General features: G+C 41.4%; 1 protein-coding gene across 1 annotated transcript in view; it reads left to right on the forward strand.

Annotated features, from left to right (window-relative positions):
* STK10 (serine/threonine kinase 10) overlaps nucleotides 1-14,557 on the forward strand; it is a 132,234-nt gene that overhangs the window by 18,106 nt on the left and 99,571 nt on the right. The window contains exon 2 of the mRNA XM_075856498.1: nucleotides 7,222-7,386. Within this exon, the coding sequence (XP_075712613.1) occupies nucleotides 7,222-7,386 (165 nt within the window). The remainder of the gene's footprint in view (nucleotides 1-7,221; nucleotides 7,387-14,557) is intronic.

A 14,557-nucleotide genomic window follows, 5' to 3' on the forward strand; every position in this document is an offset into this window, starting at 1 on the left:
AAAATAAAAACTTTACTGTAATCTACATTGCAGCGCCTATCTGCTGCAGTAGCAGATAGGGGTTGCAAAATCTGGTGACAGAGCCTCTTTAAAGGGAACCTGTCACCAGCATTTCACCTATTGAACTTTATTTCTCCCTCACTAGCTGCTGCTATAAAAAGTTCATTGCCGTTATCCCCTTTCCTAAACTCCTCCTCCTACTGTAAATAACGGTCTGCAAACGTTTCGCGCCTTTTATCGTAATAATCCGGTGTCCCTTTGTGCGCACACACCAAAGGAGGACATCAATGCACAAGCGCGGGATGTTGTGTGCTGGGGGAAGGCGAGGAGCTGTCAATCAAAAGTAAGAAGGTGAGGTAAACTCGGAAAGACTTGAGGAATGAAGATTTGACTCTTTTCAAAACGAATATTTGACTCTTTTCAAATGAAGATATGACTCTTTTCTGCTCATTAGCATACGGTGTGGGAACACTAAAAAGCTAAATACTAAAGCTACAGAGCCGACTAAGAAGATAATTATAGGTTATATAGAAATGATTTTTCACCCTCTACCACCAGGTATAGTCGGTTTAATAGGTGAAATGCTGGTGACAGGTTCCCTTTAATTTTTCTCAATCAATTCATCAGACGACGTTCACCGGTTTTTGATATGGGAAGCTTACAACTGTTTTTTGATAGGCCTTCTGATCGAGTACACATCTAATCTTAAGAAAGAGAGAACGGCAAGGATTAATAACGTCCTATAACACGTTAAGTATCTAGAACGCATCCACAAACGTACCCTGGCCTTGAATGCCCGCTCCTACGTTCTACAGGCTCGAGAAACAACGATCTTGCCTCCTGCCAAAACCAAGGCCTTATTTGAAAGGTGATGGCACTCTTTCTAAGCCAGGTGGAATGTTAGCACATGCGCATTGTGAGTAACACCCCCCTGAAGGAATTTTGAAGCAGATCTTTCTGCCTGCAAAAAAACTCTGTGCGAACAGGGCCTAAGAGAAGCTATAGGTGACTTCTCCATTTGCATTGAACTACTTATACAGCTAGGTAGCTATTTTCGTCTATTTTGCTTGCAGTGTTTTTCTTGAACATGTTTCAGAAGACTCTAAAATACTCTATTAATAAAACATAGACTATCTTTTCATTAGCAATGGCACAGAAAAGGTCACATGACAATTACCACTTTTTTGTTTATTTAATTTTTTTATACCAGGGATAGATGACTGTAAAAGACCACCTGAAGGGCTAATGTAAGAGTTGTATGAGATTAGTATTTATAACTATTTTTATTTTATTTTTGGCCATTTTACAAGAAATAGTCAAACACGAGTGCTGTTCACGGAACACTTGTTCTGCTGACTCAACCATCATTGCATGCTCAGTCGGAGGGAGGAGTAAGCTGCTGCCAGAGTTTTCATGGGAACAAAGGATTGGGCATGTTGAAATTCAGCCTACCAGATTAAGCTTTCCCCCCAACATCTGCCATATAAGTCAGGAGGCTCCCATATACATAACCTCGTTGGCTTGAGTTTCTAGTTGATCTTGACGGGATAAATGTATGGGCTGAGCCGCAGCTGCAATGTTTACGTACTACCATGGCCAAAACATAATTTTTAAATAAAGCTGAATTACAAACTTCTAAATTTCTATTAAAATGGTCATTTATGAGCAAGAAGAAAAAAGTAATCCTGAATAACCCCATTTAATATTTTCAGAAGCACAGCTGTACGGAATCTCCGAAAAAGCTGTGTAATTCTTTCACAATGATTCACGCACATCTACTCAAAAGTTCATACGACGCATGTTCAGTACTTTTTTTTTTTTTTTTTTAATTAAAAATGTTCGTGTGATTGGTGCAACTTTCAAATTCGTTTTTATTAAAAAAAGATTTTTACTTTTTGAGATACAGCTGCTTTGTATCCTGTATACAGAGCAGCTGTATCGTGTGCTACGACCTGAATCCGTCAGGTCCACGGGACTGACTGGGTTAGCGATAGCGGGTCCTGCGTGTCTCTTCACAGAATCCACCTGTAATCTATCACAAGTTATAAACTTTGATGTGACTGATATTCCTGCATGTATCTCAAAAAGTAAAACTAATTTTTGCACCAAACACACTAAGGCTTCGTTCACATCTGCGTTGGGATCCCGTTCTGACGTTCCGTCTGAGGTTTCCGTCAGAACGGGAACCTGAGCATACACAAACTGACAACGACAGAAACCAGAGGTTTCCATCACAATTGATTTCAATGGTTTCTGTTCGGCTCTATTGTGCACCGGACCCGTAGTTTTGCAGGAAGCAATAGCGTAGTCGACTACGCTATTGCTTCTTTATCGCTTCCGGCAAAAGGGCGGGCACATTTACATTTTTCAGAAAGCCCCAACTTCTGCAATGCTCCAGATATGGTGACGGAGCCGGTGCCTGTGGTTTCAGTTTGTCTCTCTTGTGCACCGGACCCGTCGTTTTGCCGGTAGCAATAGCGTTGTCGACTACGCTATTGCTTCAGGCAAAACGATTGGTCCGGTGCACAACAGACACAAACTAAAACCATGGGCACCGGATCCGTCACCATTGAAATCAATGGTGATGGAAAAGGAAACCCCTGGTTTCCGTCGGTGTCCGTTTTGTGTCTGCTCAGGGTCCCGTTCTGACGGAAACCTCCGACGTAACGTCAGAACGGGACGGCAACGCAGATGTGAACGAAGCCTAACTGACATTTTTATTTAAAAAAAAAAAATCCCTTACAAAGGTTTACATAGCCTTTAATGTTATATGCCTTGTGCCTATACAAATAGTGTATGTATTCTTTATAAAACTGATAAACAAGCCTGTATATGGAGTATTGCAGAAGTTGGGGCTTTCTGAAAAATGTAATAAGTTTTAGCCAGGTCCTGCTTCATACCACTGTGAACTTCTGCTTTAATATCTATAGAAAACTTGTGTAACAGGTTATTTCCTAGTTCCCACACGATTACAGCATTGTATGCCTAAAGTGTACTTCGGTCATCAGTGTCCTTTCCGTAGCATCTCGGTAAAAATAAAGGCGTAACTTTCAGACTTAAGAACATTCAGAAGGTTTCTCCAGATATTAAACCATTTAAGATTTATTTTAAAGAATTAATTAAAAAAAATATTAAAAATTATATATATATATATATATATGTATATATATATAATTATTTGTGTGTGTGTTTTATATATCCATATCCACAAAATAAAGAGCACGAAAGCATAGCTCAAAACAAAGTGAGGAGTTTAATCACCTTCAGATACAACATTTCACTTCCTCAATAGAAGCATTTTCAAGCCATATATGGACAGTGTTGTCAGGGTCTTCCCCACAGCTGGTATCGGCTCTGCTCCGGGACTCTGTGGAATTCCCTGACATTGCTGTCCATATGACACAGAGTTCCAGAGCAGAGCCTATACTAGTGCTCTGCTCTGGGACACCGGCTCTGGGCTTGCCCTTAACATCACGTTCTGGTCCAGGAGTATCCCCTGACGTCACTGTGTATGGACCGTGACATCAGGGGCTCCTCCAGCAGAGGAATCCCTAGCCAAAGTGTCGGCAACGCTCTGGCTGGGGATTCCACTCCTAGAGGGAGCCCCAATGGAGCGGTCTACTGGGGGTGTGTGTGGCAGTATCTACAGAGGGCACTGTGGCAGTATCTAGGGGTGTGTGGCAGTTTCTACAGAGGGCACTGTGGCAATATCTAGGGGTGTGTTGCAGTTTTTACAAGGGCACTGGCATCTAGGGTTGTGTGGCTGCATCTACTGAGGGCACTGTGGCACTATCTAAAAAGGGGCTGCCCAATCATGACATTTAGTATGTCTGCCAAACGCTGCCAACTGAGCCGCCGGACTGCATTTAGCGACACTGAAGCTGGAAAACTGGATTGAAATAAGCACATGGAGAAATCGCGCAAATTTGCGTTACGTTTAACCCTAGCGGTATTATTATAGTAATGTTGTATTATTACTCTTATAGTAATGTAGTATTAGTATAGTAATGCAGCATTGTTATAGTAATGTAGTATTATATTCGTTCAAATAACTAATTGATTAACAATAATTTTGTATTGTATCAAATTTGGAAGTAATGCGGGCCGTCACATCTTTTCTATATGTGGCCCACTTACCCGGCCGAGTTTTAGACCCCTGATATAAGGAGAAGTCACGCCTTATTTTTGAAGCTCAAAAAATGGGGTATGGCTTCTCCGTTTCATCTGGAAAAGATTATTTGATTATTTAATATAATGGCCCACCATGTGATTACCAGATATCAGTCCATGGAAGCCAGTTTGGAAAACCTTGCAAGAAGTCCAATTTAACAGGTCGGAGAGTTGCAAAAATATAAGATAATAAAAATAGGCAACTCGATTGTACCATTATATTCTATGGACTGGCAAATCAGGCGAGAGTATTTGCTCATCTCTAGAAGGCAGGTTTTTTTATAGGCAACCTAAACTTGCACATCCTTCGGAATGCAGTGGGTTGAGCCTAAAAGAAGAGCACTAAACCTAGTTTCTGCAAATACTAATTAATGCTTATTAAATTATGTTAATGGTATTGCTTCAATAAAGTTAGGATGGATTGTACAGTCATAGCATTTATCAATGTGCTGTTCCTCAATGTATGAAGTAAGCTCTCCGTGCCATATCGGTCTAAAGTTCAAGCCTGCAGAACATGTATGTACTTGCGGGCACACCTCACGATTGTAAGCTAGCTGATTAACGTGTACAGTCATAGTGGTACGGGGAAATCTGGAACTGTTTTAAATGAGTATTTTGTTGGATCATGTACAAGTTGGTTTCTTATTGAACTGTAGTTTTAATTATTAGGTTCTTTGATTTCTGTATTTAGAGCCTTGTTTTAGTTCTCACGCTTCATTTGAAGTTAAAACGCACATGTTCCCTCCCAAATGGTCCAATGGATGGGTAGACATTGCTGCTTTCTATTTACAGGGTGTTGTGCATTTATGGTTGATGATTGTGTAGCATTAATAAATCCCAGTCTCTTTTACATTTGAAAGTATGGTAGGCGTCGTTTTAGTTTTTAATTATACTTTATATTAGATGGGTAATAATCCTGTGTTTTTACTGCAGATGTGGCTTTTAGCTGTTAAATAGTATGTTCACTTTTAAACTCCATTTTACAGTTTAAATGAAGAATGAATCTACATAGATTTATATATATATACATTACTTTACTTGAATTAACCCCAAGTTACGGCATGTATTATAGTCCGGAGCTCCATTCACTGATCTGAAGGCTTCAGAGCTTCAATCTTCCAGCATTCCTTGCTGCAGCGATAATAAAACGTCATGTTAAACACATATGTTCCAACAACTTGCTTATATATTCATGACAACTACCCCAATGATAACACTTTGGATTCCAGAGGGTCAATTTAAAGTTAAGAGAAAATGAAAGTGGAAATGCCCTATTATCAAGCATAAAGTAAAATGTCCATATTTTTATCCACTTTATATTAATAGCCACTAATTCAAGACCAGGATCCAAAAATATGGTTGACTGCGGGCTTTACCACCATTTCAACACATTGTAGCTCAGGTTAATGTTGAATTCTTAGTAAAATTTCCTCAGATTTAGCTGCGGATTTATGCAGTAAAACCTACATAGAATTTTGCCACAAATTGTCGCGATTTTCCACGGATCTTACCCTTTTGTATTGCAAAGAGAGCAGTCCGCTATGAAAATCCGTAACAGAATAGATGTCCTGCGGATGAAGAAAAACCCACAGCATGCCCTGAAATCCACGGTGCAAAGCTACAACGTGTGAACTATGCCATTTTGTTTCTAAAAAACAAACAAAAGTGCCCCCTTATCTTCCTATTCTCAACACAAGGGCAACGTGATAGAATTCCTTTTTAAGTATATTAATTCTGTGTGTATTGGTTCATATACAGATTGGTTGTCCTTCTGCAAGGCTGGAAATAATGTATTTGGAGCCAGATTGTTTGGTCACAATTTAAAAATTGACATCGTATGTAAAATACAGCCAATATTCCTGGCATCATGGCTCCCATCAATGAGCGGTGATGCCAACAATACAGCACGTGACCACTAAGCCATCTGAATGGCTGCAGTCGTCACATTCTGTCCACGTGTAAACCAAGACCAGGAGGACCACCGAACCATCAGCGCTGGATCACGGGGAAAGGAGGTGCGTAATGATTGTTTTATCGCATTTGCAGCTGGTTTTTAAAAAAACATTTTATTCACTAGTTGGATAACTTCTTTAATAAAAAATTAATCTTGGAAGTTCCCCGTAAAGTCTATATCCGCTCAAGTGATTTGTAATGTGAAATTCAAAGTCTCTCAACGAAGCAATGAAATGATCCTAACCTAGTGATGCCTGCCAACCCAAACTGCTTATTGGAGGCTGTAAGGAGCTGCAGAATAGTATTAGGTTGTAGCAATGTATTTGCTGTGTGAACATTGTAGACCATAGCTTTAGGCATCATTCACACTGCTGTAATACGGCGCTTATAGGTGCCTTTCGGGCCGTAATGTAATATGTCATACGCAGTATTTTCTTATAAACCTAATGTTCAGGTGTTGACACTCTAATCCAATGTGTCGTTTTAGAGGCTTGTGGACGAACTTGTCCGATTTTGTTTTCTGGCAGATATTTCTTTCCTTTTTTTTCCCCATAGAATTAATATCATTGGACCTCTTAACTGTCAGCCAAAACATCTTTGTCGTCATAACCTGTCTGGTCAGATCTAGTCTGTGTGACTGCCACTGACGTTCTAAAACATCCTCGGGGTATTCTTCCATTGGGAACGCAATGTGGTTCTCGTCCATTATCCTTATTTCTGTCAAGTAGAATTTGGCATTGATGTCCGCAACAATCATTTTGTATTTTGAAGTTTTCCTCTTGTGAACAATGTTTATGTATCTTTTAAATCCGCCATTGTGTAAAAATTTTTTACTTTTGCTATGTCATTTCATCTTTTCATTCTTTGTGTGTTCACTGAGTAGTATATAAACGTTTATATGCTGTATGTTTTTGTTTTAATTTCGTAGGGCTTGTTTTGTAGTGATTGAGCTGTCATTCTCATTGGGCACCTTTTTTTGTTATAGAGATCGCTAGTCACTGTCATTTTTCTTTTGTGTTGTTTTTTTTAAGTTATTGGGTAAAACATGCAATAAATGTAACCGTTTAGCATTAAATTTGTTTATTTTTATTTTTTCAGGCCAAAAACAGGGAAACTGGCATCTTGGCTGCTGCCAAAGTTATAGACACTAAGAGTGAAGAGGAGTTGGAGGACTACATGGTTGAAATAGAAATACTTGCGACCTGCAATCACCACAACATTGTGAAGCTACTTGGTGCTTATTATTTTGAAAACAAGCTTTGGGTAAGTCAATGTGGATTTATACATCGCCATAAATCAGAAGAAAAATACATGTATGCTCTAAGGCCCCATGCACACGATCGTAAAAAATCTCAGTAATTGCGGAGAGTAACACGGTCCGCAATTACAGACCCGTTCGGTTCTATTGGCCAGGGACACCTTTCCGTATCGCTATGGACATGTGTCCGTGCCGTAGAACTGTACCGCAAAAGTTGGAACATGTTCTATCTTTTGCGTTTTACAGGCCGTGCTTCCATACTTTGTATTGGAGCACGGGCCGAAAATGCGGCCCGTGGCCGACAGTGCCCGCAATCGTGGGCCGTAATTATGGGCACACCGTGTGCATAAGGCTTTAGAGTACTTTTAGGCTAGAGGTAGACTGAAGACTGCGCAACATGGTGGCTCATGTTCTTAAAGCCACCATGTACAACTCATTGTCTGTGACAAAGCAGCTTACACAGTTTACAAGTTTATTTTTATTTTTTTTGTGTGCAAAAGTTCAATTTACTACTACAGATAACTGTACAGTAGCCACATCATGTTACTCAAGTCTTGTGGAGATCCTGCAATAGGCATCCGCTGGCATAAGTAGATCTGTAGCCCTAGCTTTTCATTTAAAATATTGTCAGCTGGTCTCCTTTAAACCACAATCTGGAATTGATTTCTAGTCTGTCTTTAAAGAAGTTATCCATGATTGTCTTCTGCTCCAGAAACACATTTGAGTGAATGGGGCTTAACTGTCAATAACAAAAATGGTCCATTGAATAACAAAAAGGCTGGGTTCACACGACCTATTTTCAGACGTATACGAGGCGTATTATGCCTCGTTTTACGTCTGAAAATAGGGCTACAATACGTCGGCAAACATCTGCCCATTCATTTGAATGGGTTTGCCGACGTACTGTGCAGACAACCTGTCATTTACGCGTCGTCGTTTGACAGCTGTCAAACGACGACGCGTAAAAATACAGCCTCGTCAAAAGAAGTCCAGGACACTTCTTTCAGACGTAATTTGAGCAGTTCTTCATTGAACTCAATGAAGCACAGCTCAAAATTTACGGCTGTCAGAGAAGCCTCGCAAAATGCGAGGAGGAGCATTTACGTCTGAAACGAGGCAGCTGTTTTCTCAAACAGTCTGTCTTTTCAAATGTAAAAGCCTGCTACCGTTTGCACATACCCAAATGGTCCATTGACCGCAGTGGTTCTATTTTGGGGAAAAAAAATCTCTGGTGTCTGAGAAAGATTTCAGATCTTGGGCGTTTAACCCCTAAAACACTGAGTGATTGTGTTATCTATAAGTGGGCTCCCTTTTGTTAAGTGACTTTGAGCCTTTGTGATTTAGATTAACAGTTCTATATAGTCCGTCCTAAAAAGGACCACAGGGATGGCCTGTAATATACCTGCATACATTATGTTGTTATACATTTTTATTCTCAAAGAATAGGACTTATTGTGCCTTCCTTTTTTCAATGCAATACATGCTGATGTTATTAGTAATACTTCTATGCGAGCAAATGTCATTGTCTGACATGTGACACACCAGGCTTGCCCAGCTGTAGACCAGAACTTGTGCATATTTACTCAGTGAGTTGTTGGTTTGCTGTTGGACTTTAGTTACATAAGTGTATATCATTTAGCGTGCGTCACAGAAATAAATTAGAAGAAACATTTTTACTGTCCGGATAAAACTATAAGTCTAATGCAAGTATCATGCACACTGCTGTATTATTGCATTATCTGTGCTGTAGAGATCTGAAATAAAGTAACCATAGCTTGATATTGGCCCATACTGTACTTCTGTATGTGTGTTTCTGACTTTATATGAAGATTTGCTGAGTTGTATTTTTTTTCCTGACAGAACCACTCCATGATGGTGGAGTATTTAAACTAGGGCTGAGGAGGGAGGTCAATGTAGAAAAAAAAGGGGTAGTCAGGTTGGAGAGGGGTCAAACTATATTGGTGGGGGGAGAAACAGACTGTGGGGAGAGGCCTAGACAACAGGATAAGGAGATCCTTTTGTTACAAAACAGCAGTGTAAATAAAAATGCCCAAATAATGTCAAATCACATTTCTGATAATAAAAGTGAAAAACTGAGAGGCAAGTTAAAGTGTAGGTTCACAAATGCCAGAAGTCTAGCAAGCAAAATGAGGGAGCTGGAGGCCTTGGTACTGAAAGAAGATATAGTTCAGGGGTCTCAAACTCGGCCGGGTAAGTGGGCCGTATATAGAAAAAATGTGAAGTGGTCGGGCCGCATGAATTTAAAATTTGATACAATACAAAATTATTGTTAATCAGTTATTTGAACTACTATAACACTATATTACTATAATTAATAAAATACCGCTAGGTTTCAAATTTGAGAGATTTCTCCACATGCTTATTTCAACAATCCAGCTTTCCAGTTTGTGTCACTAAATGCAGTCCTTCGGCTCAGTTAGCACATGTCAAGATTGGGCAGCCCCTTTTTAAATAGTGCCACAGCAGTGCCCTCGGTGGATGCTGCCACAGCAGTGCCCTCGGTGGATGCTGCCACAGCAGTGCCCTCGGTGGATGCTGCCACAGCAGTGCCCTCGGTGGATGCTGCCACAGCAGTGCCCTCGGTGGATGCTGCCACAGCAGTGCCCTCGGTGGATGCTGCCACAGCAGTGCCCTCGGTGGATGCTGCCACAGCAGTGCCCCGTGTAGATGCTGCCACAGCAGTGCCCCGTGTAGATGCTGCCACAGCAGTGCCCCGTGTAGATGCTGCCACAGCAGTGCCCCGTGTAGATGCTGCCACAGCAGTGCCCCGTGTAGATGCCGCCTCCTGCTCTGGGGAAGCCCCTGACATCATTGTCGATGTATGGACAGCGATGTCAGAGGCTTCCCCAGAGTCCCGGAGCAGAGCCTGTACTAGCGCTCTGCCCGGGACTGCGCTCTGGGGAAGACCCTGACACACTGTCCATATATGGGCAGCGATGTCAGGGAATTCCAGAGTCCCGGAGCAGAGCCTGTACTAGCGCTCTGCCCGGGACTCCGGCTCTGGGGAAGCCCCAGACATTGCTGTTCATATGTGGACAGCGATGTCAGGGAATTCCAGAGACTATACTAGCGGCTCTGTGTCCCGCGGGCCGCAGATGACAGCCCCAGGGGGCCGCATGCGGGCCGCGTGCTTGAGACACCTGATATATTTGGTGTTGCTGAAACATGGCTGGACTCTTCACATGACTGGGCTGTAAATCTACAGGGTTTTAAACTGTTTTGGAAAGACAGGACAAATAGGAAAGATGGTGGTGTAGGTCTGTATGTGAGTGATATGAAGGTGTGTGTGAAAGAGACAATAGTGGGTGAAGATATTGAGGAGGGAGGTAAACGGTGAAAAACTTACTTTTGGTGTAATCTATAGAACCCCCAATATAACTGAGGAGATGGAATGTCAGCTATATAAACAGATGGAGCGGGCTGGACAGGCGGGTACTGTAGTGATAATGGGAGATTTTAATTACCGGGATATTAATTGGCGTCATGGTTCGGCTTCAACTGCAAAGGGGAGACATTTCCTCAACCTGTTGCAGGAAAATTTTATGGGCCAGTTTGTGGAAGACCCGACTAGAGGTGAAGCTCTGTTGGATCTGGTCATTTCTAATAATGCAGAGTTTGTTGGGAATGTCAATGTTCGTGAAAACCTTGGTAACCGTGATCACAATATAGTTACATTTTACCTATACTGTAAAAAACAAACACAGGCTGGGAGGGCAAAAACATTTAATTTTAAGAGAGCCAATTTCCCCAGGTTGAGGGCTGCAATTCAGGATATGGACTGGGAAGAACTAATGTCAAATAATGGGACAAATGATAAATGGGAGATTTTCAAATCTACTTTGGGTAATTATAGTGCAAAATGTATTCCTATAGGTAACCAGTATAAACGACTAAAATTAAATCCCACATGGCTTACACCTTCTGTGAAAGGGGCAATACATGACAAAAAAAAGGGCATTTAAAAAAATACAAATCTGAGGGTACATCTGTAGCCTTTATATTTTACAAAGAGCTTAAAAAAATCTGTAAAAATGTAATAAAATTAGCAATAATACAAAATGAAAGGCAGGTGGCCAAGGATAGTAAAACAAATCCCCAAAAATTCTTCAAGTATATAAATGCAAAAAAGCCAAGGTCTGAACATGTAGGACCCCTAGATAGTGGTAATGGGGAGTTGGTCACAGGGGATCAAGAGAAGGCAGAGTTACTAAATGGGTTCTTTAGCCTTGTATATACAATAGAAGAAAGAGCAGCTGATGTAGCCTGTGCCAGTGCTGTTAATATATAAGTTGATATACTGAATTGGATGAATGTAGATATGGTCCAAGCTAAATAAAATAAAATAAATGTGCACAAGGCCCTGGGACCAGATGCATTACACCCTAGAGTTCTTAAAGAGCTTAGTTCCGTTATTTCTGTCCCTCTCAATAATATTTAGAGATTCTCTAGTGACTGGTATAGTGCCAAGGGACTGGAGCAGGGCAAATGTGGTGCCTATTTACAAAAAGGGCTCTAAGTCTTCCCCGGGTAATTATAGACCAGTAAGCTTAAAGAGGCTCTGTCACCAGATTTTGCAACCCCTATCTGCTATTGCAGCAGATAGGCGCTGCAATGTAGATTACAGTAACGTTTTTATTTTAAAAAAACTAGCATTTTTGGCCAAGTTATGACCATTTTTTTAATTATGCAAATGAGGCTTGCAAAAGTCCAAGTGGGTGTGTTTAAAAGTAAAAGTCCAAGTGGGCGTGTATTAGGTGCGTACATCGGGGCGTTTTTAATACTTTTACTAGCTGGGCGCTGTGAAGAGAAGTAACATCCTCTTCTCTTCAGAACGCCCAGCTTGTGACAGTGCAGATCTGTGACGTCACTCACAGGTCCTGCATCGTGACGGCCACATCGGCAGCAGAGGCTACAGTTGATTCTGCAGCAGCATCAGCGTTTGCAGGTAAGATTGACTTACCTGCAAACGCTGATGCTGCTGCAGAATCAACTGTAGCCTCTGGTGCCGATGTGGCCGTCACAATGCAGGACCTGTGAGTGACGTCACAGATCTGCACTGTCACAAGCTGGGTGTTCTGAAGAGAAGAGGATGTTACTTCTCATCAGAGCGCCCAGCTAGTGAAAGTATTAAAAACGCCCCGATGTACGCACATAATACACACCCACTTGGACTTTTACTTTTAAACACACCCACTTGGACTTTTGCAAGCCTCATTTGCATAACTACAAAAATGGTCATAACTTGGCCAAAAATGCTCGTTTTTTTAAAATAAAAACGTTACTGTAATCTACATTGCAGCGCCTATCTGCTGCAATAGCAGATAGGGGTTGCAAAATCTGGTGACAGAGCCTCTTTAACATCCATCGTGGGGAAAATGTTTGAGGGGTTATTGAGGGACTATATACAGAATTATGTGAGAATAAATAGTATTATAAGTGACAGCCAGCATTGTTTTACTAAGCACAGAAGTTGTCAAACCAACCTGATATGTTTTTATGAAGAGGTGAGCTGAAGCCTAGACAGAGGGGCCGCTGTGGATGTAGTGTTTTTGGACTTTGCAAAGGCATTTGACACTGTCCCTCATAGACGTCTAATGGGTAAATTAAGGACTATAGGTTTAGAAAATATAGTTTGTAATTGGATTGAGAATTGGCTCAAGGACCGTATCCAGAGAGTTGTGGTCAATGATTCCTACTCTGAATGGTCCCCGGTTATAAGTGGTGTACCCCAGGGTTCAGTGCTGGGGCCACTATTATTCAACTTATTTATTAATGATATAGAGGATAGGATTAATAGCACTATTTCTATTTTTGCAGATGACACCAAGCTATGTAATATAGTTCACCATCTAAGGCTACATTCACACGAGCGTATCAGATTCACGCTCGTGAAAAACGCGCGTCAATCTGGTGTGTGTGTGTGTTATGCATCAGAGGGCTTTGCGAGTGGCATATGTTTTTCATGCACTCACAAAGCACATTTTATTTATTTTTCAATCTAATTAATGTGCAAATCACGCACCGCACACGGATGTGCATCAGTGTTCTGTGCGTGGTTTTCACACACCATTTACTTCAATGGGCGCGTAGGTGAGTGAAAACGCACCAATATAGGACATGCAGTGAGTTTCACGCAGCAGACTCTCGCTGCATGAAAACTCACGCATGTGTGAACGGCCCCATTGGTATCAATGGGTGGGTGTGCTGTGTGTGATTCCCATGCGCGGCACATGCATGTTATTCACGCTCGTGTGCATGGGCCCAAATGTAATAGAAACAAGAAAACAGACACTTTGTTCTATCCTAAGGCTACATTCACACGAGCGCATCGGATTCATGCACGTGAAAACGTGCGTAAATCTGGTCCGTGTGGGCTGCGTTCTGCATCAGTGTACTTTGCGAGTGTTATGCATTTCTTCACACACGCAGAGCATATATATATATAACATTTATTTTTTTTCGAACGAATTGATGCGCAAATCACGCACTGCGCACGGATGTGCATCCGCGTGCAGTGTGTGGTTTTCACGCACCCGTTGACTTCAGTGGGAGCGTAGGTGCGTGAAAATTGCACCAATATAGGACTTGAAGTGAGTTTGACGCAACGGACACACGCGTGAAAACTCACACGTGTGAATGGCACCTTTGAAGTAGATGGGTCTGTGTGCTGTGCGTTATTTTCACACACACAACACTGACTAGTTTTATTCTCGTCTGAATGAGCCCTTACATGCATTATCTCTTGTGTATTCTTCCAGACTACATACTTGGCTACTGTATATCCATTGTCTATTGTTTGGTTTTATGACACATAGTTGAATGTGTTTACCAGTGTTTTAGGTCTTCCGGTTCTATACAAACGGCATTCAGCAGCTATGCTATTATTTATCTGGTGGGTGAATCTCATGCAGGTGATGTGTGATGAGCGTTCCATAGATTTCCAGTGGATTAACTCATGATGTCCCTGCTTACATACTAGTCCTCTTTGTGTAGCCTATTAGGTTATGTTTTCATGGGGCCGATACCCTGAAGATTTTCCATCTGGAAAATCTGGAGCGTATTACAGTAGCAGCAAAGCAGATTAGATTTTCACAAATATCGACAATCAGTGGAAATTGACATGCAATGCAGATTTTAAATCTGCAGCGTGCCAAT

The sequence above is a fragment of the Rhinoderma darwinii genome, chromosome 3 (assembly GCF_050947455.1).
Source record: "Rhinoderma darwinii isolate aRhiDar2 chromosome 3, aRhiDar2.hap1, whole genome shotgun sequence".
NCBI classification, from domain to species: Eukaryota; Metazoa; Chordata; class Amphibia; order Anura; family Rhinodermatidae; genus Rhinoderma; species Rhinoderma darwinii.